Source organism: Pleurodeles waltl, chromosome 6, assembly GCF_031143425.1.
Source record: "Pleurodeles waltl isolate 20211129_DDA chromosome 6, aPleWal1.hap1.20221129, whole genome shotgun sequence".
NCBI lineage: Eukaryota > Metazoa > Chordata > Amphibia > Caudata > Salamandridae > Pleurodeles > Pleurodeles waltl.
Genome location: NC_090445.1, coordinates 180,241,884 through 180,269,140, shown reverse-complemented (window position 1 = coordinate 180,269,140; position 27,257 = coordinate 180,241,884). Strand labels below are relative to the sequence as shown.

The window sequence follows — 27,257 nt, the reverse complement described above, 5'->3', positions numbered from 1 at the left end:
ACCTTCTTCAGTGATTGTTGAGCCTTGTCTATAGATGAAAAGGTCGAAACGAAACGGCTAAGATCTTTGATGAACGAGTCTCCAAAGAGTTTACCATCGGCCTGAATGCCGGGATCTCTAGTAGCCAGGTTAGCCAGCTTAGGGTCCATTCTGAGAAGGAGACCCTTGCGTCTCTCGTGGATGATAGCTGAATTTGCATTGCCCAAAAGGCAAAAGGCTCTTTGGGTCCAAAGGGAAAGATCCAAAGGGTCGATAGAGGAGTCCTCCAATCTGGCTGATTCGGCTAAGTCAAATATTCTTGCTAGAGGGCCGACCACGTCCAGGAGTTTATCTTGGCACGTGGTCCAGGCTTTGTCTACCCCTTTACGGGGATCTTTACCGTATTTCGTAAAGAATGTGATGAGGGACTCATCAATGGCTGGGGCTACTGTAATGTTAGAGTCCAAAGATGGTCTAGGACATTCAGATTTTAGTTTGGAGCGTGTCTGTTTGTCTAAAGGCAGACGTAGGCAGGAGGAAATGTATTCACCCACGTGGTCCAACGGGAGCCACTCAGTAGAATTAGGATGGTGAATGAGGGACGGATCGAACATGGGAACACCCTCTGAGTCAACGACACTGGTCGAGGGGCCACTTGAAGAAAATTTGATACTTTTGGGGGGAGGAGAGGAAGGGGAAAACGTATCATTGGGATTATCCGACTGAGATAATTCGTCCATGTCCTCATCATCTGTGTCCAAAATTTCTGAAATAACAATCTTTTTAGGCGCGGGAATATGTTTCGTTTTTGATTTACATATTAATTGTGAGGCCGGCTTTTTGGCGGAATTCCCCTCCTTAGTAGGAGGCCTGGGAGGAATCAAGTCCTCAGTCTGGTGTGAGGCAAGCTCACTCTCTGTCTGTGCGCCTTTAGTTATTTTAAAAGAAGTTATTTTTTGTTTTCTGCTTTCCTCCGCAGAATGGGCCATAGAATTGGACACCATGGACATTACTGAGCTCTCAATGTTTTTAGACATTGTAACCATAGATGCTTTTAAAGCATTTTTTACTGAGGATTGTATACATTTGTTTAAATCCTGTTTGAAGGATTCCTCATTCTCCTCAGAGTCAGAACTTAAGGGTGAAGTGTCAGGATCCATAATGTTATTGTGAGCAGAAACGATGAAACTGATAGAATAAAGCCGAAAATATAGCTGAATGTACTTTGGTAAATTCCTGGGAAGCTAGGGGTTAAAGAGAGCAACACGCTCTCCGGTGTTTGGAATGGCTCCTCCCTTAGGGCGGGGACGTAAGGGAGAGCCAGAGCTGCGCAGCAACGCTTCAGGAGAAGGAGGCTGGACTGGAATGAACCGCTGAAGAGTCGGAGCTCCGAAACAGCTGCTTCCGACGAGCTACCGCGCACACACAGGTACGGGCTGCCTCGTCTGTCAGACGCGCAAGTTTGAAAGCGCGCTGACAGAACGAGGCGAACAGAGGCTTGATAGAACGTGCGGCGGTTAACGCGCGAGCCCAGATAAACGGCAGCCCGAAGGAGGGAGGGGCGGGGGGGGGGGGGGGACAGGGGGGTCAAGAATGACGTGAAGCGGCAAAGGGAGGTGACCACCTAATATATAGGTAAAATAATACTTTCAGGAGACGTTACCGCCTAATAAAACACTTAAATAAACAAATAAGTAGACAGAAGACCAAAAGAGTGCACTTATCTTGACTGCGAGCAGCAAGAAAAGAGGGCTGTTTGCAGTCAAGTGTACACTCTATGGTTATGGCTTCCGCTGATTGGTCCAGCCTTAGTTCTTGTTTTACTCCCATTGGTTAGTCTGTCGCTAACCCTGTTGGGAGCTGTAGTTTCTTGACTGCTGCTATTTGAAATAAAGTAAGAAAAGAACGCATAATAGAGCCTCCGGTCTTGTCATAAAATTAATTTTATGCCATTTCTGCCCCCAGGGCCGGCAGACATAAGGATTTTCTTTTTCCCCCCTAACTTGAGGGGAGCGGCCCCATGGGCAAGGGCCGCTCCCCAGGGGGCCAAATAGTTTTTAGACCATTTCTGCCCTCCCCCGGGGGCAGAAATCCCCTAGACACCAGGAATATATATATATATATTTTTTATGTTTATTTTTGATAATGTGGGTAGCGACCCCTTCGGCAAGGGTCGCTCCCCGGGAGGCAAAATTAATTTTAGCCAATTTCTGCCCCACTTGGGGGCAGAAACCACTAGACACCAGGTCATTTTTTGTTTTTGACATGAGGGGAGTGGCCCCTTGGGCAAGGGCTGCTCCCTAGGAGGCCAATTTATTTTTAGGGGGGGGCAGAAACCCCCTAGACACCAGGGATAATTTTTTTGTTTATTTTTGATATGTGGGGAGCGACCCCTTAGGCAAGGGTCACTCCCCGGGGGGGCAAAATTTATTTTAGGCCATTTCTGTCCCCCTTGGGGGCAGATCGGCCTAATATAATTAGACCGAAACCACTAGACACCAGGGAATTTTTTTTGTTTTTTTTGTTATTGACATGAAGGGAGCGGCCCCTTGGGCAAGGGCCGCTCCCCGGGGGGAGGGGGGATATTTGTAGGCCTTTTCTGCCATCTCTGGTGGCAGATCAGCCTATTATAATTAGGCTGATCTGCCCCTGGGGGTCAGAAACCCCTAGACACCAGGGATATAATTTTTTTATGTTCATTTTTGTTTTTTATATATGGGGAGCGACCCCTTAGGCAAGGGTCGCTCCGATGGGGGACAAATGGTATTTAGGTCATTTCTGCCCCCCTTGGGGGCAGTTCGGCCTATATTTGAAAGGCCAATCTGCCCCCAAGGGAGGCAGAAACCACTAGACACCAGGGATGTTTTGTTTTTGCGTCAATTTCCCGCAAGGGAAGCGACCCCTTAAGCAAGGGTCGTTCCCCTGGGGGGTACATTTATTTTAGGTCATTTCTGCCCCCCTTGGAGGCAGATCGACCTATTTCTATTAGGCCAATCTGCCTCCCGAGGGTGTGGGTGGGGGGGGGGGGGGTAGAAACCACTTAGGCACCAGGGATTGGTTGTGTATGTGTGTGTTTTGTTTGGGGGGGGAGGGGGGTAGTCCCTTGGCAAGGGTCGCTCCCCATGGGGGCACTTTACTGTTGGCCATATCTGTCCCCCTTGGGGACAGATCGGCCTATTTTTGGAAGCCTCATCTGCCCCCAGAGACCAGAGAAGATTTTTCAAAATAAGAGGGTGGGGGTATGGCCATACCCCTACCTCAAATAAATGGGGCCAAAGTTGTTCTGCCCACCAGTGGACAGATGGGGTAATTACCCCCGATCCACACCCGGGGAGGGGGGGGGCAGAAAGTCTACTAGATGCCAGGGAATAAAAATTAAAAAAAAATAGTGGGGTGGTGGCTACCAACCAGTATGGGCCTGGTTATGCCCCCACCCCAACTGAAGGGGGTAACAGTCTTTCAGCTCCCCCCCCACGCACACTAAAACGTCTTATTCCACAGCATGCAAGAGGACATTATTTTGGGGTTTGGTTTTACATTTGGCCCATGAGAGCTTGGCTAACTGATAAAATCGTCCTTTGGACTTTGGGACGCTGCCATGTAGAAAAATGTGGGAAAATGTGATGTGTCCACGTTGTGTTTTGGGGCATTTCCTTTCGCAGGCGCAAGGCCTACCCACACAAGTGAGGTACCATTTGTATCAGGAGACTTGGGAGAACGCTGCGTGGAAGGAAATTTGTGGCTCCTCTCAGATTCTAGAACTTTCTGTCACTGAAATGTGAGGAAAAAGTGTTTTTGTGGCCACATTTTGAAGTTTGCAAAGGATTCTGGGTCCTAAAATTCCCTTTTGTTACACCTTGGTCATCCCTAGATAGCCCTTTAGATGGGCAGTGTGTTGTGTAAGCATAAGGTAGGACATGTACTCTTATGGTTTGCATGTCCTAGAAGCGACAAACAGCCTATTTCATTTTTCATTAACCTGAGGGCTGCTCCTCTCATAGATAAGCATTGAGAATTCCCATATATATTTCTAAGTGGTAATTCCTGATCAGAAAGGAGTAGCGTTGCCATGTTTGGTATGGTAGAGAGAAATCCTACGTACTGGTGTAGTTGGATTTCACACTACTATTTTGAAAATGCCACTTTTAGAACGTGGGCATTTCTCTGTGCTTAAAAATCTATGTGCTTTGCAACGTGACTCCACGTCTAGTGACAGCTACATTTGGTGCATACTTTCTAGACTGCCACAACACAGGAAAGGCTGATTGTGACAGTGGATACACCTGCATACTGATATAGCCTTCCTGGACTGGGATAGGTTGTAAACACTCTACATTTGTATAGGCTGTGTCTTACCTGCACACTAAGGGCGGATTTACCCCGTACTGATGTTTCGAGCCAGGGTTGGACTGAAAGGGGTTTGTTGGCAACTTGAAAGGGTTCCTTGGAAGTCACATCTAGATCAAAGACATGTTGAGTATAAGTACAGGGACCCTGACCCCATAGTTTAGACACTGTGTTGGACTCCAGATGCTGCTGGCTCTACATTATCAGGAGAACTGCTGTGCTGCCAGTAGGAACTGCCATTTGACTTACTTGCTTTGTTGTACTGACCTGCGGCCTGCAGGACTGCAAGAAGGAATACCACTTTGCTACAAGTACCCTTATGTGCTGGCCTGCCTGCATGGGCCCTGCTTTTGTGCGCCAAGCATTCACTAGGGGCTGCTGACTGGCCTCTGCTCCTTCAGTGCCTCTGGGCCAATGTGATTGCTGTAGGATTCTGAGGTTGACAATTCAGACCTCTGAAGCATAGTGCATGTGGAGTGCTTTGTTTCCCCTAAGGTGACCAGGACCAGTTTGTGCGGGACCCTCACATTGTACTAGCATGTGTTGAGCACCAGGGAACTGAGCGTGACTTCTGAGCCAGCACGCTCACTACTACCACACCTGCTCTTCACTTTGCGATCACAGTGCCTCACTTCCGCACAACGGAATCCACTCAGCACAGCCTCTCCGACAAGGGAGAAGGCACAAGCCATGTGAGGGAGCATTTATTACTCTGCTCTGAAGAGGAAGGGCTACACCGGGACTGGTGTGTCCTTGAAGCAACTCACACTGTGCAGCCAGTGCGGGTGTGAGCTGACAAGCCTCCTTCTGCTTCTGACGATGGTGTCTACAGTGGCCACCAACGCTGAAAGTGATACTCGAGGGAATTATCAGTGGCCTGTAGAGCTTCCCTAGTGTTCCCGAAATGTATTACGGGTGAGTGGTGCTGGGGGCAGCCGTAAATCTGTCCCGTGCTCCTTTGTTTCGTGGCGGGCGGGTGCCTATATATCTTCGATTTACTGGTAGTGATCCATGAGGTCCTGGGAGTCTCCAGGCTCGCCCGAACTTGGACAAAGTGTTTTCTCTGCATCTTGGGGCATTTGTCCACAGGTTACTTCAGCCTTGTGGGGTAAAACCTCAACGGAGGCCACCGCTTTACGGACTGAGAGACCTCACGTTAAAATTACCGTATAGAATTTACCAGGGGCACGGCACACCAGTGTGCCATGCCCTATGGTTACCTGATGAATCATGTATTTTTAAGGTGACAGTACTTGTATGCATGTGATGACTCGTGTTTTTCTTTAATAATTTGCCCTGCATTGTTTATTACACTACGTGCCCTAAATAATCACTAATCAGGGTCATTTTTGTCTTGCATTGTTCAGGGTCATGAGTACTATCCCGGTATTTGTATCTCATGCACAGTATTTCTGATTCATGTAGTTTTGGTTCTCCTAAAGTCCAAGATAACGAGCACTATTCCAGTGTTTACATAATATGCACAATATGTCTAATTTATGTTGTTTTGGTCTTGTGAAATATATGTATAAATATATTAATATAGAAAGTTATTTTTATATAATCTTGTGTGAAGTCTGTTGACTTGTATTCATTGTGTTACTGTTGTGAGAGTGTTACACAAACGCTTTACACATTGCCCCTAATGATGAGCCTATTTGCTCTGCGTCAAGCTACCAGAGGGTGAGCACAAGTTATCTTTGGTCTGTAACTTCCTTGCCCTGACTAAAATGGTAGGCTCTGCCTGGCTTAGGTGCATACCCTAGCCAACCAAAAACACAATTTCTACACAAATGTCTCACATAAACATACTAAAGTGTCAAACATAAGGAATTTGAAAAGGTGGAAGCTAAAATTGCACTACTCATTTCAAAATGCTAATTCCACTACCAGTAGCTCAATTATGTTTTTGGTACAGGTCAACCACTTAAGACATTAGTGATAAAAAAAAATAAAAAAACTCATGCATCAATGGCAAATTACTGTTTAAAATATCAAACATTCGGTCTAAAAAAAAAAAAAAAAAATTCAAACAAGTCTTGGTATTGCTCTAACTGATCAATACTTTGATGAGAGTCCTCGGTCAAGCATACACGGGCCATTTTCTGAACTTAAACAAAGAAAAGCTCAAACAAAAAATAGAAACTGATTTTTACAATTCAACTGCTCTATTATAAGATTTTTTGGACCTTCAACTGAAGCATCATGCTACATTATTACTGACCACAGAGCTAGTCATTGCTGAATTTAAATCGACTGTGTTTGTTTCTTGTACACGCTACTGTTTCAATGGTGAGGATGAGAGTACAGAAAATGAGCAAAGAGAGGGCTGGATAAACCTGGAAACGCAATAGAAGAGTCACAATGTCTTAATTTAGCTCCTTGTAATAGGAGCAACAAACTGAGTTGTGTCTATTATGATCCTCAGGTGAATATGAGAGATCCAGGGAATGACAGAAAGAAATACAGATGACTAAGACACCTGGTGCGGGCATCAAAGCCATATCTTTTTTGCATTGTTTTATTTATCAAGCAAATCATCTATATCTTCTTTCTTGAAAGGTTGTCTCGTCACTCAGGCCAAGTTATCAAATAGGAGCCAAGGTTTCACTCAATGAAACCAGTTTAACTTGGTGAAATTGAGTATTGGACACTCAAAGTTAGACCTGTTTCTCACAAAAGGCAGCAACATTTTGCAGTTGCTGAAACTAGCATTTGCAAGTCACTCAAAAAACACTTCAGAAAGTGATGTCTTGATTGCACACCTGAAGTATGAAGAGTTGGTATGGGCATCATGAGGACTTTCAGGGATCATGGGTAGTGTTGAAAAAGCCAGTGGCCAAGGGTGATGCCACCAATTGGGTGAGAAAGAACAAGAGCCTGCAGGCTGGACCAGACATTCTGGAAGGCAGAATGGATTTGAGTCTATGTAGGAGTCGGTTTGATACTTGTCAGTTTTACCTTCTCCGGTGCTAAAGATGTGGAGGCCACATCCTCAGCACTAACTCTGTGCTAAGGAGTTTACTCACACATCTTTGCACGTTCTTGCAGGGAAACACTCAGTTCTCGTACAAGAGAGCTTGTCTGTTCCACATCTTGGTCTGTTTCAAAGCAGAAATGGCTTCCTCCCTCACGTGTATACTTATTTCTTAACGTGTAGCACGCAGATGCCATTAAAACTGATCTGTGAAGTCACCAGGTGCATATATCTGCTCTCCGGTGACTTAGAGGTATGGAGGTTGCTGCTGAAAGGGGTAGGGAATGGGGTTGAGGGGGAGGTAAACACTTTCTTTCCTACAAGCACCTCTCTCCAAAAGGCAGCCTTATGTTTATTTCTCCTTGTTTCTTCCTCTTTCTGTGTGTGCTGCATTTTGCTTAAATATGGTGCATACCTGCCCTTTCCTCGTCACCAAGAGCAGCTCAGCAAGGTGACTTGCTGCGCTGCACTGTGTGACTTGGCCGTAAACTTGGCCCCCAATCATTAGCTTATTACCAAGAATTAGGACAGTAATTTAGGACAGTATCCAACCCAGCGTGTAGGAGCCAATAAGGCAATTCACTGGTCTTATTGGTCATTCATTTGCTGCAGAGATAAGTGTGCCACCTAATGGGCACAAGTAGAAGTCCCACAACTGCAAAAGATCCTCCGGAGATCAACATGCAGATACTGGGTGTGAGTCACACCTGTTTTTTAATGTGCCTTATTGCACTCTTTGGGTGTAGAAGGCATTATGACACAATTTACGTGGTAATGAGCTTGAGGTTGTGTGGATAGTGTAATGTAGACTGAATGTGATATGGACGGGAGCTGAGATTCTGGGACAGCAGTTGGGATTGGACGGCATGCTGTCAGTCGGAATTTCTTTCCTCCTACCGGTATTGTGCGCAATACATTATGTATAAAAAAGTTAACCTATACCTGGCATTGGAGAGATTCTTTTCCTCACTTTGCAATGGTTATTATGCCCCGGCCTTGAGCCCACAACTTGAGGTCCACAATGATTGAAGGATTCCTAAAAGCCCTCGAAGCCCAACTTATGGAATGAGACAATGCAACAAGAGCACCCGAAAGTATTGTCCAACATCATTTGCACTGGTAAACTATCCTAACATTTCTAACACCCAGTACGGTGTCTGTAAATTGTGCATGCAATTGTTTATGATCAAATAAAGATGATCAATATCCCTAGGCAAAGTTCGTAGGATTGTGCAAACAACTAAAGAAGCGGTTCCACATTCATCAAAACAAAGTGCAGATGTCACAACGGCAGATCTGACAGTAATGTTCAAAGCACTCAAACGTTAATCTCTTCTAAAATTGTGGTTGTATAACCAAAAATGTAGGTGAGCCATGCTGAAAAAAATATTGTGCAATTTGCATTCCACACAGCTGTACAACAATAGATTCTTACTTTTGCATGCGGATTGACCCATGGAGGAGCCGGGTCCCTAGATAACTTTATTTTTTGCCCTTTGATATCTCTAAAACTTTCTGCCAAATTTGGTGTAATTTTGTCCAGCAGTTTGGGCTGTAGTCATGTTCAAAATCCCTATGGGAAAATGCATGGGGAAAACGCATTTTAAGACCCCCCCCTTTTTTTCAGCCCCCGCCTGACAGATTACTCTGAAACTTTCAACACAGCAGTGAAACCCACTGAAGTATAAGTTTTGAAAATGTCATGAAGATTTATCAAGCGGTGCAAAAGTTATGGGCAAAACAAAAAGCGTTCTTCCTATGGAAACCAATATACCTACATACTGGCATCTGCCAGTAGGAAAAAAAAAAAATATATATATATATATATATATATATATATATATATATATATATATATACACACATATACATACATACATACACACACACATAAATAATTTTACCATTCGTTTCTCCCTTCCAGGAGCCTCTCTTGCCCAAAGCCAGTTGAGAATTCCAATCCCAAGATGGAGAAATAAGCGGCACCACCAGGATAAGATACAAAATCCTTTTTGCTCAATTATTAAACTTTAACATGCTTGGTGCTCATAAACATGGTAACGTGTTTCGTCCGTAGCCTTCAACAGACCATAGAGTTCATTGTGATAGGGTGCCCTTTTTTATACAAAAGAAAAAAAAAACTCATACTTCACACATGTGCTCCGCAACCATTTGAGTGTTATTCATCCAGTCCTGGTTTTCCAATGTTCTTTTTGTTGCTTTATTTCGTTATTTCTAGTACCTTGGTGGGAGTACTGGTACAGCCTAAGCTGGTTACATTATAATACATTGTCAGATATCATTAAAATACTCCTTATATCATAATTCCACCTGGTAAAGTACCCTTTAATAATCATATTCACTGTTACCCCATAATAATGGTATTATTGTAACAATATGCTTAATGATGCATTGCCTCAGCTATGGACGTTATACTTAGGCTGACATTTTAAAAGTACCAAACCACAGAAATTCACCAGTTAAGCGTCTGAGTGGGAGAAATTGATTGAAATAGAGAAAGAAAGTGAGGGAAAGAGAGAGTTGTTTAGGCTTTAATGTCTCATATACTTGGAATGAGATATTTGTGTTTGTTTTAAAATAAAAAATATATATATTTATTATTTTGAATAAACTATATTTTTTTTATATAAAAAAAATTAAGAGGGAAATGAGTCCAGCTAGACTCAAACTCCCAAAGCTCAGTGTGAAGGTCTTTTTTAAAGATTTGGCTGGGGAGGGAGGGGAGGGTGTGGAGGGGGGATGGCAGCCCCCGATGCCAAATACAGTGATGCACCCGGGGGTGGTGGTCCCTGGGTGAGTGGGGGGATAGGGGGACTGGCACACGGCATTCCGCATAAAAAACTGCATTTTGACCCAGGGGTGGTGGTCCCCAAGGTACAGGAGGGCAGAGGCCCTGCCGCATATTATTATCTAAATGGTCCCTGAGGCAGCGGGAAGGGGCCGGGCACCCCCTCCCCCTGCATATTAACACAGCCCTGGGGAGGTGGCAGTCCCCAGGGCAGCAGGGAGCCACGTGGCCTCCCCGCATACAAATAATAAGCCTCGGGAGGTGGCGGTCCCTGGGACAGCAGGAGGTGGGCAGGACCCCTCACCCTCTGCATTTGTAATCAAATGCCCCCGAAACTTAGCCCACCCGATAGCTTTACAGTAATGAAGCGTGGGAGATCGTGCTTTTTTTTTTTTTTTACATTTTTTAACGGCGGATCTGTGCCTCTGCTCGTAAAACAAAAATAAAAAAAATGCTTTTTAGCCACACCTTCATCCCCAAAGCCACCGTCCTGGGCACCTGGAAGCACGAGGTCAAACCCCCTCCTGAAGAAACCCTCAGCCACCCCCAGCAAGCTCAAAAACTACCGACCCATCTAGCTCAGTCCTTTTCCTACCAAAGTCTTGGAAAAGGCCCTCAACTGCCAGTTCACAGACTATCTCGAACACAACAACATGCTTGATCCATCCCAATCTGGCTTCTGACCCAATCACAGCACCAAAACCACCTTGATCGAGGACTTCAGACGCCTTGACCTATCGGCAGCCTTTGACAACCGCTCATCACCACACTCCACAGAATTGGCATCCAAGACAACGCAGTCAACTGAATATCCTTTTTCCTCTCTGGCCGAACAGAGAGGAACCTTCTCCCTCTCTATGTCCCCGCAACCTAAGGCATCAACTGTGGCGTCACCCAGGGCTCCTCCCTCAGCCCCAACCTCTTCAATATCTACATGACTCCACTGGCAAACATCGTACAAAGCCACGGACCCAACATAGTCTCCTAAGAACACGACACACAGCTCATACTATCCCTCACAGACGACACCGCCACCACATGAACCAACTTCCAAAACACTATGAAGAGAAGCCCTCCCCCTGGGACGACACATGGTGGCCTTCCACACACCTACAATGCACGCAACCTCCGGATCATCCAACTGACCATGAAGAAACAGATCAAGAGCATCTCTCCTCCCTGCTTCCACATCCTCCGCAAGATCTCCCAATGGATCCCCATCTCTACCTGGAAAACGGTCACCCAGGCCCTCATTCCCAGCCGAATTGACTACAGTCTAACGCGCTCTATGCCCGAACCACAAACAGCTCATGAACTGCCTCCCAACCATCTGAAATGCAGCTGCAAGACTCGTCCTCGACCTCCCCAGAAGGACCAGAATCACCCCCCCCCCCCTCACCTCCGGGCCCTCCACTAGCTCCCTGTCCATCAAAGATGCCTCTTCAAGCTTCTCACGCATGCGTACAAGGCCCTCCACAATGCTGGACCCGCCTATATCAACAACTGCCTCACTCTCAACCAGCCAACCACAGACCTCTGCTCAGCCTCCCTCACCCTGGTCCATGTCCCCCACATCCACTGGGAATGCTACAGAGGTTGTTCCTTCTCCCACCAGATCCTGAAATGACCTGCGCACCTCCCCTTCCATGAATTTCTTCAGAAAGCAACTCAAGACCTGCCTCTTCGACTGCCAGCACCAGCCAGGCTCGGCCCGCGGACCCTCTTCCCCAGTGCCTAGAGACCCCTGGGGTGACTAGCTCACACTATATAAGACTCTGTGATTGATTAGTTCATGGAGTCTAATTTTTTAACACACTTTGAGGTTATTTCAAGGAGAGACCATTGCAATAACAATCTCTCTCTTCCATCCCATTATGGGATGGGGGTGGGGGAGAGATGAGAGAATGGAAGAGCGAGAGAGAGAAAACAAACTGTGGAGGGAGCCTGAAGGCCCCACAGTCCTAGCTGGCTCTCCACGTCCTGCAGGAGCCGGCATTGCTCCCTCAAGCACGGAGCTGCTTGAAATAGCAGCTTCCTGCTTGCAGGAGCAATGTTTTCATTTCTATCCCTTAAGAGATGAAAACTCAGCTTTCTGTAAGCAGGAGCAGTTTAACAGCTCCTGCTTGCAGAAAGCAAAGTTATGTTTGCCTTTGCTTTGTGGGAGCAAGGCAACCTCCCCCCCCAGCATTTATTTACCACGATTTGCCCCAGGAAGGTGGCGTCCCAGTGCAACCATAAGCCCTAGGAAGGGGTCCCTGAGTTAACCCCTCCTTTTTTCATCCCGCAATACCCCCGGGACCTGGCCACCAGCAGGCAAGGTAAGCACGGGAGATGGGTATTTTTTTTTTTTATTTAAATCTTGTAAAACTGTGCAGCTCCATCCGCTGATTTTTCCGAGATTTAAAAAAAAAATGATTTTTAGCCCTGGCAGGGTCCCCGGGGGACCTCTGCACCAAGGATAGGGGCTCAGGGTGTCCTTACTCGGGCCCCTTTTCTTTTTTAAAATTATTTTTGTGGGACTCGGCTTAAGCCAGGTCTCAAAATGGCTGCCAACACTTCCTTGTTGAAGTGCTGGCAGTCAATCAGATTTCAGTTCTGTGACAGGTGGATCAGCGGAGGATCTGCATCCATTAATATATCTATATTTTTCAACCTTTAATATCTCAGAAACAACTGAACGGATTTACATCAAATCACAAAAAGCACAATCTGCACACCATGATCTATCTTCCTGCAAATTTGTAGTAATTCCTTTCAGCGGTTTGGGCTGTAGGTGTGTCTAAAGACCCTATAGAAAAATGAATGGGGAAAACATGTTTTGGGATTCCCCTTTTTCTAGACCCCCGCTTGGCAGATCACACCAAAAACTTTCAAGACAGTAACTGAACCAACTAAAGTATACATTTTGAAAATTTCATGAAGATTCATCAAACGGCGCAAAACAAGCAAAACAAAAATGCTCTTTTCTATGGAAACTAGGTCCTAACTATAAACTACTTACTGGGGACCGCCAATAGGTAATTTATATATGTATATATATATATAGACACAGTGAAGAAAAAAAAAAATGTTACAGGGACGTTATAGTTAGGAAACAGAATAAAAATAAATTTTAAAACCAGACATTCACTCAAAAAACAAAGGCTACAGGAACGCTAATAGTTAGGCTCATATTTTAAACGTACAAAACCATAGAAATTTGCCTGTTAGAGTTCTCAAATAACTATAACTCATGCTCTAAGGTAAATATAACTCATGCCCGCCATACACATTTTCATTCATTGATATTATCAATGATGTTCTCAAAGATGTCATGAGATCCGTAAATTGTGAGGTAATTAGCAGTGCATGTCGAGGGTGTGAGTTACAGTTACCTTAGGGCACAAGTTATAGTTCCTTGGGATAACGCTAACAGGTGAATTTCTATGGTTTTGTAAGTTTAAAATGTCAGTCTAACTATAACGTTTCCGTAAACGTTGTTTTTTTTTTTTTTAAGGGAATTTCTATGTTTTTTAAAATGCTATTTCCTAGCCTTGGTTTTTCTTCTGTAAACTTCTATGTTTTTTTTTAAATCTTTTTATTGAAAACAACTCAATAATGATCATACATCGATCATCTGAAGATACATTATTCTAACCACTACATAGGTAAATGCCAGTAAAATTCTGATAAAGAACATCACATCATATATCCTTCACCCCAAGGTCTCCAGTGTAGTTCACAAGTCTGTACATCAATGCGGACCTGTTGACAAATGTGCCCCAACCCTCCCACATCATGTTCCCCGGTAGGCATTCTATCCTCCCCATATTTTCACCCACTTTTTTGGACAACTCTGCTGAGGTATTTGACACGTTCAGCTCTTTGATACCAATCCAGGTCAGTTTCCCAGTCTGACAGCCAAAGCATCTGGGAGGACCCCCATTTTTTGGCTATGTTTTGTTCTGCCACTATCGCTGCAAGCGCTAAGCAAATTTACTGGTGTCTGGGCCACTGTACCTCACCACTAATATTTAATAGACACCATCAAGCCTCCAGCGGAACCACCAGCCCCACTACCGACTCATTATTTCTGTAACCTTTCCCCAGTATTCTTGGATCATTCCCATAGTATCTGAATAAATTACCCTTCCTGCCCACACCCTCTGAGACACAATGGGAGTTTCACTCTTCCTATTGCATTTTATTGTATTTTACCCATTTGTAACTCACAGGATTATTGCTCAACAAGGACTTTTTTTTTTAATTTCATGGTGCTTTTTCCATTTTTTCCTAATTTTTTACCAAAGTGTTAATAACTGTGCACATTTATTTACGTTACGTCGCTCAGCTAATACACTGTTTATCCATGAGATATTTTGCTGTTTCCTTTCCTACTGCCCTACCCCTTCACCCCTTCACTGAATGACTGAATCTCCATTATATACTTTAATTTTATTTGCACCATTTTTATTTCCTTGTACATTTGGGTTGCCTGCCCACTCTAACTATTTTAATAGTTCTTTTGTCAGCGCCCGTTTACCTGCTTGTAAATTCCTTTTAATAGTTTTACTATTTTATTTAGTTATATTTTCATTTTTCAGTGGCTACTCTTTGATACCATGCAAGGACACTGACCCCTACTCAATTTCCTCCTCGAAGGTAAAACCAAGTAGAGCTTAGTCCTCTTTCCTGCTCTGCTCAGCTCCTTGATGCTCTATGGCCCACAGCCATCTTATTTATTGGGCTAAGTTATGCCAACTTTAGCTCAGATGCATCAGTGGTGCGCTAAAGGTAAGCAAGACCATTTGCTTTCACCTGGATACCGGGCCCCCGAAGCTGCCTATTGCACGACCCAGTGATGAAGGGACTTTCTGTTACCTCTTTGTTCAGCTCCTCTCAGTCATAATTGTATCCCTTCCTACACTTCCTTTCCCCACCTATGAGTTACTTAAAACTGCTTTTTCTTTCCCAAATTGCTGTCTCTCCCACCATCTTCTGTCAAAGTATTTTCTTAGCTTTCCTTCTGGGTCAGACCATACATCACCTGTCAATTTCTCTAAATTTTCCCAAGAGTCCACCTTGCTCAATCTCAGCTGTCTCGCAGACCTAACTGCTGCACCAGGTATGCACCTCAAATGTGCACTCATTAACATATGTTCCTTAGTAAAACATTCTGTTGATGTGCACAACAATATAATCAATCACTTCCTTTAATTAATATTCATCACAGTGACATCGTTAGTGGAGGACTTGGCTCCAAACATTGAACTATCAGTTCCTTCCAGCTTCCTCTTTAAACATCTCGACTGATCCTCGCATCCAGAAGGTGGTGCAGCAGTTATTTTTAAATCCGCTCTTAGCATTTCCGTATACAACTCAGCAGATTCTTGACAGTGTATGCCTTCCTTTAACTATTTCGACAGGTCCTAATTTTTAGGTTGCAAAGCAGCCGTTTTGGTTTGCTAAAGAGGTCTTTGGGACTTTCAGAAAGTTGACCTAGGAATGCATTCTGCTTGTTACCACTGGCTTTGTGGTTTGTAACTCACACTTTCTGAAGTTACAGTCACTGCCTTTATTTGCTCTAGGTTAAGTTCTTCCCTCCTGTTGCCTAAACCATGCTTTCTATATACTTCCACAAACTTGCTTCCTGTTAACAGGCCTTTAAATGTTGTTCTTATCTCGTCATATTTGCTGTGCATTCAAAGACCAAGGTCAAATGTCAAGCAGCGTCTTCTAAGGGCGCTTGTTTACTTTTCTTTCTGTGACTTCAAAGTGATAATCTTGTTGGATACAGGGGGGAGGGGGCAGGAAAGAGTTTTATTCTAGCACACAACAACGTTTAAATGAACTGTGTACATATTTCAGAAGATATCAAAATTATCAATGCACAAATTAACATTTTTTGTTATTTCTAAAGTGTGTTGGAAATAAATACTTTACTATAAACAAAACAAATCATTAAACTAGGAGATGCAACTTCCACACATTTTCGTCTGTGCACTGTATACTTTTAATCAGTAAAACGGTATGCCTATGCAAAAGTAATGGTCATTTTAATTGAAAATTTGTTATTTGTCATGGCAGCGTGCTACCACACCATGAATACTCCACTCTATGCCACTGCACTCTACTCTGCACCACTTCCTGCCACTACACTTTTCACCACTTCATGATACCCTTTCTCTACTCTATCCTGTATCACTTTACTCTATGCCAATGCATGATTTGCCACTCACTCCCACACTCTACACCACTCCAGTCTAGCCCACACCAATCTACTCTGCACAACTCCACGTCTCTGTACACAATGCCACTCTGCAACACTGCACTATGAAAAAACACTCTACGCTAATGCACTTTACTCTGTAACACTCAACTTTATGTCCCTGCACTCTACACCAATCCGCTGTACATCACTCTTATCAATACCACTGCACTCTATATCACCTTACATCTTTATGCTCTACGCAACTGCACTCTATCCTGCATCACTACACTCTGAAATAATCTACTCTATGCCACTGCACTCTACTCTTAACCACTGCACTTTACACAACTGCAGTCACTGCACTCTACAACACTGCACTCTCCGCCACACTACTCCACTGCACTATACTCTACGCCACTACAATTTATGCCACTCAACTCTACACCACTACCCCCTGCATCACTCAATTTTATGCCACTCCACATCACTCTATGCCATTCTATTATATGCCACTGCACTCTGTCATTCCATTCTACTATGCACCACTCTAATCTATGCCACTGCATTCTACGATGCTGAATTCAATGCCACTGCACTCTACACCACTCCAGTGTATGCCACTCCTATACACAGCCCTCTCTGACACACTCTTCGACACTCCGCGCCACTCACTTTTAGCCATGCTGAACAGAAGCCACGCTGGTGAACCACATGGCTAAAGCACATTGGCAAAGCCAACAGCTCGTGCATAGGAACGACCAATTGGCTTTGTCAATGCTTGTTCTTTTAAAGCGAAAGTCGTTTACCGGCCCTTGGAAACTCTGAAAAACGTAATGCCATACATACTTGATGACACCATACCTTCTCTCTCAGTTGATATAAACAGCATCAGTTTTCTGTTTAATAACTGGCACATGAATGCCCTTGACGCTACTGACCCTATTATGCCCATTAAAAACTTGTGTTTCCAATCTGAGCCATTGTCTCCCTAGTATACGACCAAACTTGTTACTGCTAAAACACATTTTATAAACCCAGAAAAGCAATGGAAGACAAACTCATATATGAAACAGGGCTAAAACCAAATAAAAAGTTAATGAAGACTAGAGTCTCAGACAACCCTTGAGACAGCATCCTCCTCGGTTCCACTGTGTCAAAAGCAATGCTTTCAACTTTCCAATGTTTTCCCATGAGGAAGCTGCTAACCTGCTTAGTTATTTCCTTAGTGATACTCCTACCGCAACCAGCATGCACACAGTACTCACTTCTAATACTATCAACAACACGTCTCCTTAATTGGCCTATTTTACTCCTTTAAGTCAGGAAGCAACTGTTGCTAAATTTTAGCCCATGAGGTCGGTTCTACCCTCGACTCCTGCCCTGACAGAGTAGCTAATGCAGCCCTCTTCCTTCCTTCCTTCTGCCTGCAATTCATCTCTTAGTACCAGCATAGTACCATAATCATAGAAAAAGCGCTCTTGGTTGGCCCTACTGTATAACAAAGTACCATCTCGCTCTTGCCCTTTTGTGCCAAAAATCAGAAACTGCTTTGTCAAATGCCAACTCTGTAATTACACTAAAGGGCAACTATTTGAAATCTATTCAATCAGAATTTCATCCCTACATAAGTACTGAAACCGTTCTTTTCCCAGCATGTCATGACATCTGTATGATTCTCCGCTCTGGGGGAGCAGGACCCTGTTTTTATTAGATCTCTCTGAATCCTTTGACAAGGGATCCAATGCCATCCTTTTCCTTGGATAGTGGGGTCAAAGGTTTAGTCCACGCATGACCAGCCTCTTTTCTGAAGGACTGTATTCAGCCTGTCCCTCTGGAGCCTTTCTGCTCTTCATTTACGAAAAGCAGGTGCTTAGTTTTGCAAGACTCTTCTCCAAGCAACACGCTATTCAATATGTAGGTGATGACCCCTTTGGCTGAGCTCCTAGTGTCTTATGACTTCAAATTTTTCGGCTACGCTGATGACATACAAGTTCTCCAAAGTCTTGATGGTGACCTGATGAGCCTTCAAAATAAGTTAAAAAGCTATCTCTGGTCCTAGTGTTGGGCTCTAAGTCCTTCAAGCTCAACACTGACAAATCTGAGTTATCGTCTTCAGAAAACCATTGATCTCGTCACGTAATTGGTAGGCCAACTTGTTTGACACTACCCACATCCCTGCTCTTTTGGCTCACAGTTTATGAGTAGATTGTGATCAACAAATATGTTTTGAATCCCACATCAACAAACATATCCACATTATTTTTGATAATGAAAGTAATAGGGACAATTCCGCCTCTATTCTCTTTTGAAAACATAAAATCCCTAGTTCAAGCTCCCCTCGTTTCCAGGCTAGACTACTGCAATCCCATCTTGGTGGGCTTCCTGGATACAAACTAACAAATACAATTAATGAAAATTTTAGTCACAAGCCTCATCGTAGGTTTCGCCAAACATGCCCACGTCACATCTCACGTGGTAACTTTTCACTGGCTTCTTATACAAAACCATTGCCTGCTCAAGGTTCTCGGTTTCTGCCACAACGCTATTAATACCCTTTTACCCTGAACAACATGGCTTATTCCTTTCGGCGCATATATCCTACAGATCTCTTTGTTGAAGATCTACACACCCGGTGTATATTCCTAAATACATTAAGGAGTGAACAGGAGGACCTTCTCGGTGATCACTGTTAAAGCCTGGAACGCACAGCGGTTCATTCTTAGATCTGAAAAATTCTGTTTAAATTGGGCAAATTATTGAAATCGTGGCCTTTTCTATGTAGCCTTCCTTACGGATGTTTCGATCATGTAGGATGCTACTGTCGGGACACCCTATCTTTGTGTAATCATGCGTTTCACAAAACCAAATAATCCTCTCTCAAAAATGTTCATCTTCACATTTGACTTGCATAAATAAAAGGCGAGACAAGGGTACTTTAAAGAAGTCTTCATTATTGGTGAACGAAGTATTTGGCCACTTTTAATGGTAGACTATGTAAAAAGGTGTACTGTCATATACTTTTTTTGTTTCGGGTCATTTGCCTCAAAACTGTGACTTCTGAAAAAGAAAATCTACAAAGCAAACAGACAGCCTTGTTTAACCCTAAATTAGTGGTTCGGCTAAAAAGACGTACTTAATCGAAAACAGTCGATTGTTTTTCTCCTCCACAATGCCATTGTGCATTTTGTCTAGAAATAACACTGCAACATGTAAACGCAGAAAAAAATGCATTTACAGCGCGGAAAATACTGTAGTGTATTACAGCATTTATACAGCGTCTCATACACCTGATGAGACCACGAGGCGCATTTGTCATTACTGAGTTCTACGACTGTGAAAACTATATCACAAAGCGGATAACAACTTACCACAGTAAAAAAAAAAAAAAAAAAAAAAAAAAACGAAAAACAATGAAACATTTTCCAAGTTCAAAAATCGGACTCATCGCAAAGCTAACTACGCAAAAAAAAACTACGTGCACACCAGTAGGCTTTGATTTGTCTATAAAGGATATCAGCCGTCTCCGACTTGCTGCGGGATTTTTACCTAAACAAATAATATTGGACCACTCACACCTTGCCCCTCCAATATGTTATGAGGATTTCTAACAAACCGCACGGTTGCTTTTAAAAGCATGTGTTTTACGTAAACGTTTTTTTTTTTAACCACTGCTGTTCATCCTCATGGGCTATCTTCGATTCTACCACAAACTAATAAATGTCAGCAAAAGCATCGATTTGTAGGGATACTTATGAACCACTGTGTCTATCAGAACGAAAGCGTTCAATTTTTACAGGACTGCCCCACTAAGCCATACCAGAACACCTTCAATACCTGACAGGGAAAAACCCCAACAGTGACAACGAAAGCAAATAGCAATGACCCAGTACAGCACTCCAGCCCTGACCCAAAACACATACAAACCACTGCGTAACTGCTATAGCTCTGAGAAGCACTTCCAACTAGCGTTGAAACACCAAGATCTCCCTCAACTGGTTAATCTCTACTCCGAGGCCAACTCCATCCTCAAAAACAGATGTTCAGCTTCGCTAACCTTACAGCGATGAGTAAACATCAAAAGTTCCTGACGAATGCGTTTATGCTAACTGCGCCAACCCAGCAACTATGTCAATGGCAAAGCCCTATCCATTGTGAGAGTTTTGCTCCTCCCCTATCCCTGCACCAGCTGTATTGAGCTAAGTCTTATTTCTTACACTCACCAAACTGCTTACCCTTGGGCTCTACTAGCCCCGGGCGCGTTGTCAGTACGGCCTGGCCACGACGAAAGGGGTTTTGAGGTATGCAGCTTCTCACTCCTTCGTGCAATAAGCCCCTCCGCTTTCCTTATTCTAACATGGCGGTCAGACGTCATGAGGCACAGTCATTCCCCCGGATCCGTGGCAGCCACGACCATTGGTCAAGTTTACCGTCATTCACACATCGCAACGCTCTCTATAGGCCACAAGTGTGGGAATTGGTAAACAAGGGCGTTTCTAACTCAAAAGCAAAACAATGTACGTCACGTCTGGAATCTAATAGACAGATTATGACGCAAATTCCCATCAGGCCCCACGTCAGCTCAATGAAACTACACATCGCCATGTTTCAATGAGTTATTTTTACCTTCATCTATACGACTTAGCAAGCGAGTTTATAAGGAACTGAAGCTGACAAATGTCTTCTCTAATGCAACCGTACTTCTTTTCAAAATATGGCTGATAATTCATGCTTTTTGAAATATTATAAAAAAAGATTTCGCTCTTAATCTTATGTAATATAAAACGTGACCCAACAACATTTTTAAATAGCTTAGCGGATTTTTCTTTGCGTTGATTCATATAATACAAACATGCTTAACAGGTTGAAGGCAACCAACATTCTGATATGGCCAGCCATCGATTACACATTAAAGCACACGTCTTTCACTAGTTTCAGCGAGGGCTCAACCTATTGGTCAGGGTCAAAGGATTGCGACCCTGATTGGTAGTCGGCGTTTGACAGCTGGCAAGGCAACCATACACAAAATCAAAACATTGCACATAAACACTGCGGAAATACGAAAAAGAGAAAAGAGACTAAAGGCGCAAGACTAACAAACGCTGATAGAAGCACAAGAGACAGTCTTGAGAAATGTCTTTAGCCTCGCAACACGTTCGTTATAAACATTTAAGCTGTTTTATACATTAAACCTCATGTTAAGACGTGAGCTGCCTGTTATAAATACTTGCAATGCCTTTGATCCCATATTTTAAAATAAATATCAAGCGGTCTCGGCTTCTAGGAATTGGTCATTTGATGGCTCTTTCATATAGTTATATTTTTAAATGTTCGAGGCAATATTTTATAGATTACGATTTTTCCGAGTGTCGTTCAGGTGTAAAAAAATTAGGATTGCCTATTACCGACTGTCCTAAAATTACAACAATTATTCCTCTGTCCTTCTGCAGGGAGTCTTCCTGTATGTAAACCACGTGATAAAAATGTCCATTTCTAATTTGTCGCGCCTGAGGTGACGTCCTCAAGTGGGAAGTTTTGCTTGTGGCAGGTGATCAGTAGCCCGGCCCCTCGGATTTACTGTACAGGAAAGCGCGCCAAGCTTCGAACGGGCTGCGTATGACCCCCGTGAGTGGGGACACCGAGAAGTACGACTGGTGAGTGCAGCACAGTAGTTGGAATGAGATAGATGGTTTGGATCTGCGTGTGTGAACGGGAGCGCTGCTGAGCCACGACATAGCTGATCTTTATCGCACGGAAAGTTGATAATCTGTGCAGCATGGTCTTTTCTTTCAGCATGTGTTGGTGATTACGTAGATTCGAGGACACATGGTATCCGGCTTTCTGATAAAGACGTGATGAGGTGAATTGGTTGACAACTATGCTACTCTGTGTCGGAATTGTAAACGATTTACTCCGGGAATCCATAAATTGGGAGGTCAGTGTGTGACATAGGAAAGGGGGTGGAGCGACTAGGGCGTAGCTTGAGAAGTGGAGTTTGATAGTCAATGTTTACATTTATTTTAAAAAATAAACTGTTGCAAAGAATTTGACATCAAGGGCAAATGTGAAAAGTGAAATAAATTTGAATTTAATCCGTTCTAGTGCACTTATTTGGTCACATAGAGGCTGCGTTTTAAAATATCTTAGTGTTGCTACACCTGCTATAGAGATGTGTGTGTACTCAGCAATTTTGAGAGGATTATGATAGTGTTAAGATAACTGGTGGTTAATGGAGTTCTGCGTTTTTTCCAATCACATTTTTGACTCCTAAAGTAGCATAGAGAGTTAATGTGTCTGCTGGAAAGTACATCATATAACATGCAGATCACCGATTTGTATTTTCAAGTGGGCTATTGCTATAACATGCAGATCACCGATTTGTATTTTCAAGTGGGCTATTGCTTTTAACACTGAGATCAACTTCTTACGTCCAGTTAATAAATTGCAGTCCTTCTGATATACCACACTGATTTTTTTCTACTGGCATGAGAGTGCTGCATGCAAACTGTAAACCATGGGTGTACCTTTTTATTGTTTTTACTTCTCAATATGTTGGTATTCTAAGACTGTAAAGAAGAGTTTCTCCAGGAATTAATAGCATCTTGTTAGTAGAGACAACCACAATCACTGTATTATGTTTTATGTCCTGACTTTGTGTTTCTCCACACCGTTCATTCTGATCATATAATGTCTCCAAATAGGGCTGAAATGTGATTCTTACATTTTTATAATACGCACTGACTTATGTTACAATTTCCTATACATTTATTGAAACACTTGTTTGATTTATTGTGTTTCTGTGCATGATGTAAAGTGCTCTGACACACTACACTAGGATGCGTAATCTATAAAAGAAATAAATAAAAGAATAGGTGCCATTTAAATAATTGGTGTAATGTAGATTTTCCTAGTAGATTATGACGGAAAGTCTTAATTTTATTAAAGACACAGAGGCGAGTATTATGCTTCTCTAACTTGCTTTAATTTTAATAGCAACAGTCAAGAAAAACTACAACTCCCAAGAGGCTTTGAACAGAGAAGCCAATGGGAGAGAAAAACGTAAAGAAAACTGCACCAATCAGAACAATGGAAGCTATGTATCCACTAAGCTTGACTGCGACCAGCCCTCTTTCTTGATGCGAGAAGGCTAGTAATTACGAGAAAACAACAGGAAGATGGCCACGATTATGGCAATTGCTAGAGTCAAAGAGCAAAAGTCCTGGATCAGATACAGACACAAACGAAGTGAAGAAGATATCCGGTAGGGAGGAGAGGTACTGCATCGGAAAGGATCCGGCTGTCCAGTCGATATGTTCATGTCCGACAAAACCACCTTCTGATCAGGTAGAAGATTGAGTTGGAGTGGAGGTTGCTGCAGGGAAGGGAAAAAGACAAGAGAAAAATCAGAAATATCTCCTTGTGGAGGTGGGATAACACTCGCCTCCGTGTCTTTAATAAAATTAAGACTTTCCATCATAATCTACTAGGAAAATCTACATTTTATGCCAAGAACGGAGGCTCATATTATGCTATTTTAAACCATATTAATCACTATTGATGTAGCAGTATGAACTGGTTTACAATAAAATGTCCTGAAAACATTATCATTGGACCAATCAGCAGATCTCAAAATGTCCTCTAACCTGGATCCAACCCAAAAGGCCTTGGAAGCCATGGCCCCTCTAACTGAGTGAGCTCCGAATATGGAGGTATCAATACCCGCCAGGGACATCACCCAACGAACCCATGTAGCTAGAGTCGCAGCAGACACAAGATAGTGTGGTTTTTGGAAATAAATTAACAATTGGGAAACAGAGGACTTTCTGAGATTAGCTGTACGTTCTTCGTAACACTTGAGACATTGTCCTACACATAGCTTGGGTTGATCAGGAAAATATGGGTAAAAAACTGTACGTAAGTTAGTTTAAGTGCGTTTAGTAATGGAAAATAGTACCCCTGTGGGGGTAAACTGTCGAGAAGTAATATCAAGTGCTCTAACATCCGATAAGCGCTTAATAGAAACTAAACAAAGCAACATAGTAAGTTTTGCTGAAAGCATTTTTAAAGACAAGTCAGAATTATCCTGCCAAGACGGAAACAAATTCAAAACAACATTGACATCCCATAACTTTGAATATTTAGGTAGTGGAGGAATTGAAAATTGTACTCCCTTTAACAGCCGGCAAAGTAGAGGGTGTTCACCCACCGGTTTTCCGTTGACATAGGTGTGATGTATGGAAATAGCAGACCTATACAAATTAATTGTCCTGTAAGACTTACCTGCACTAGCTTGCGCAGCCAGAAAGTTAATTACATAATTTAAATCTGCTGAAACGGGATTGAGGTCCCTTGCCATGCACTAGCTAGACCAAAGAGACCAGGCGGAAGAATATGCTTTTCTGGTGCCGGGAGCCCAGGCTTTATTGATGAAGTCAGTAGCTTTGTCCGAAATTGGTTTGGTAGATGGGGAAGGCCTGATACCTTCCAGCCTGAAAGGATGAGTGTCTTGTTGAGAACCAAGGGATGAGGATTCCCTAATGGGTCTAGGAGAAGGGAGGGAAAAGAGGGGAGCAGGAAGGGAAAATCGATTGCCAATTCCAAGAGAGGAGGAAACCAAATTTGAGATTGCCAAAATGGTACCACCAAGACCAGAGTTGCCTTCTGACGTCTGACTTGGGCCAGAACTCTGGTGATCATAATAAAAGGAGGAAAAGCGTAATTGATCGTCTGTGAACAATCCTGAAGAAAAGTATCGGAGGCCAATGCCGAAGGATCCGGATGCCAACTGAAAAAGAGGGGAAGTTGGGCGTTGAGGCGAGAGGCAAAGAGGTCTATACTGAAGGGGCCCCATTTGTGGAGGATAGACTGGAAGACTGAGGGGTGAAGTTTCCAATCGCTGTAATCTCTGAGGAAGCGAGAATGCCAGTCCGCCGTTTGATTGAGGGTGCCGGGGAGATATTCCGCCGTGAGAGATATTTAGTTGTCCAAACAATATTCCCAAAGGCTTTTTGCCAGGTCTGCTAACGGCTTTGATCTGGTTCCTCCTAGATAGTATATGTATCGGATAGCCGAAACATTGTCCATGCGGAGGAGGATGGTACACTGAACCCTACCTTTTGTCAGACTCTTTATTGCAAAGGAACCTGCAAGCATCTCTAAATAGTTGATGTGCAATCTGGACTCCGTTAATGACCATGTACCGCCAGTCGAGATTGGTCCACAACGGGCGCCCCAACCCGTGAGGCTTGCCTCGGACTCTAACACAAGATCTGAGGCTGATGAGTGCAGCACAGTAGTTGGAATGAGCTAGATGGTTTGGATCTGCGTGTGTGAACGGGAGCGCTGCTGAGCCACGATATAGCTGATCTTTATCGCACGGAAAGTTGATAATCTGTGCAGCATGGTCTTTTCTTTCAGCATGTGTTGGTGATTACGTAGATTCGAGGACACATGGTATCCGGCTTTCTGATAAAGACGTGATGAGGTGAATTGGTTGACAACTATGCTACTCTGTGTCGGAATTGTAAACGATTTACTCCGGGAATCCATAAATTGGGAGGTCAGTGTGTGACATAGGAAAGGGGGTGGAGCGACTAGGACGTGAAGCCAATGAAACTGAAGGTACTTGCGGTGATCCCAGTGAATGGGAACCGAAAGGTACGCATCCTGAAGATCTAGACGTACTATGAAGTCCAAAGGGAGGAGAATATCCCGTAAATGGAGAATTGTCTCCAATTTGAAATGTCGGTAGACGACAAACTGGTTGAAAAACTTTAAATTTATGACTGGTCTGAACTTCTTGTTCTTCTTCTGAACCAAAAATAGCGAACTGAGGAACCCGGAGGGATCTGGAGTCGAAATTTGGATGCCGTTTTTGGAAAGGAGAGAATTCACTTCTTTTGAGATGAGAAGAGACATTTCTTTTGAGAAGTTTAGCGGTGGAGGAAGATAAACTTGGTGAGGTTGTGAATAGAACTCTATTTGGTATTTCTGAACGGTATTCTGAACCCATGGATCGGTAGTTAAAGAGCGCCATTTTTGAATAAAATAACTGAGCCTTCCCCCTACTGGAGGAAGTCCAGAGGTAAGGCTTACCTTGAGTTTTGTTGGATCTGAAACCGCATTGTCCACGGCCCCTGTAACCTCTGCCTCTCTGAGGGAAAAATTGGGGTTTGTAGGCTTGATATCTGTAATTTGAGTATGTGTATGAGGAGCCTCTGAATCCTGGAGGATGAGTGAAACGACCGGTAGAGCGGCTCCTGCCTGTACCGGCCCTGGCGAAAACCCGTTGGTTAAACAATTTTTTTTTAATGTTCTGCTGCGCCTTGTCAATAGAGGAAAAAGTTGCTACGAACTTTCCTAGATCTTTAATAAATGAGTCCCCGAAGAGACGACCCTCGGCTTTCACTCCAGGATCCATGGAAGCCAGATTATATAATTTAGGATCAAGTTTGAGTAACAACCCCTTCCTTCTCTCATGAGTGATGGCAGCGTTGGCGTTACCTAACAAACAAAATGCCCTTTGAGTCCAGAGGGAAAGTTCGGAAGGGTCGATGTCTGTATTGTCCATTTTGGCTGCTTCTGCCAGATCCAAAATGCGAGCCAGCGGACCCACTAAATCAAGAAGCTTATCCTGGCAATTTGACCAGGCCTCGTCTACCCCTTTGCGGGGGTCTTTGCCAAATTTAGATAAAAATCTCAAAAGTGATTCATCAATCACAGGGGTTGTGGTAATGCTAGAAGAAAGGGAAGGTCTGGGGCATTCTGACCTTAGCTTAGCTCTCGTTTGCTTATCCAGGGGAAGCCTTAACCTGGAAGCTATAAATTGAACCACATGGCACGCGGGAGTCCACTCCGTGGAGTTAGGATGGTGGAGATAGGAAGTATCAAACATGGGGTTACCTTCTGAACCTAAAACAATTTTTGCGGAAAAGGGGGGAGAAACTTCCAATTTAGGC

At 43.5% G+C, this 27,257-nt stretch overlaps 2 protein-coding genes across 7 annotated transcripts in view; one reads left to right on the top strand and one right to left on the bottom strand.

Annotated features, from left to right (window-relative positions):
- The window catches only part of NBR1 (NBR1 autophagy cargo receptor), a 751,844-nt gene extending 731,113 nt beyond the window's left edge, over positions 1 to 20,731 (bottom strand). Inside the window, exon 1 of one of the 2 annotated variants that reach the window (XM_069237768.1) lies at positions 20,535 to 20,731. In XM_069237768.1, the coding sequence (XP_069093869.1) occupies positions 20,535 to 20,674 (140 nt within the window). In that variant the 5' untranslated portion in view covers positions 20,675 to 20,731. Of the gene's footprint in view, positions 1 to 20,522 lie in introns of both variants that reach the window. The other variant, XM_069237769.1, reaches the window with a different exon arrangement.
- A 1,032-nt stretch (positions 20,732 to 21,763) lies between these two features.
- BRCA1 (BRCA1 DNA repair associated) overlaps positions 21,764 to 27,257 on the top strand; it is a 477,104-nt gene continuing 471,610 nt past the window's right edge. For 4 of the 5 annotated variants that reach the window (XM_069237765.1, XM_069237766.1, XM_069237761.1 and 1 more), the window contains exon 1: positions 21,764 to 21,953. The gene's annotated coding sequence lies outside the window, so the exon portion shown is untranslated. Of the gene's footprint in view, positions 21,954 to 25,590; positions 25,784 to 27,257 lie in introns of those variants that run through there. The other variant, XM_069237762.1, reaches the window with a different exon arrangement.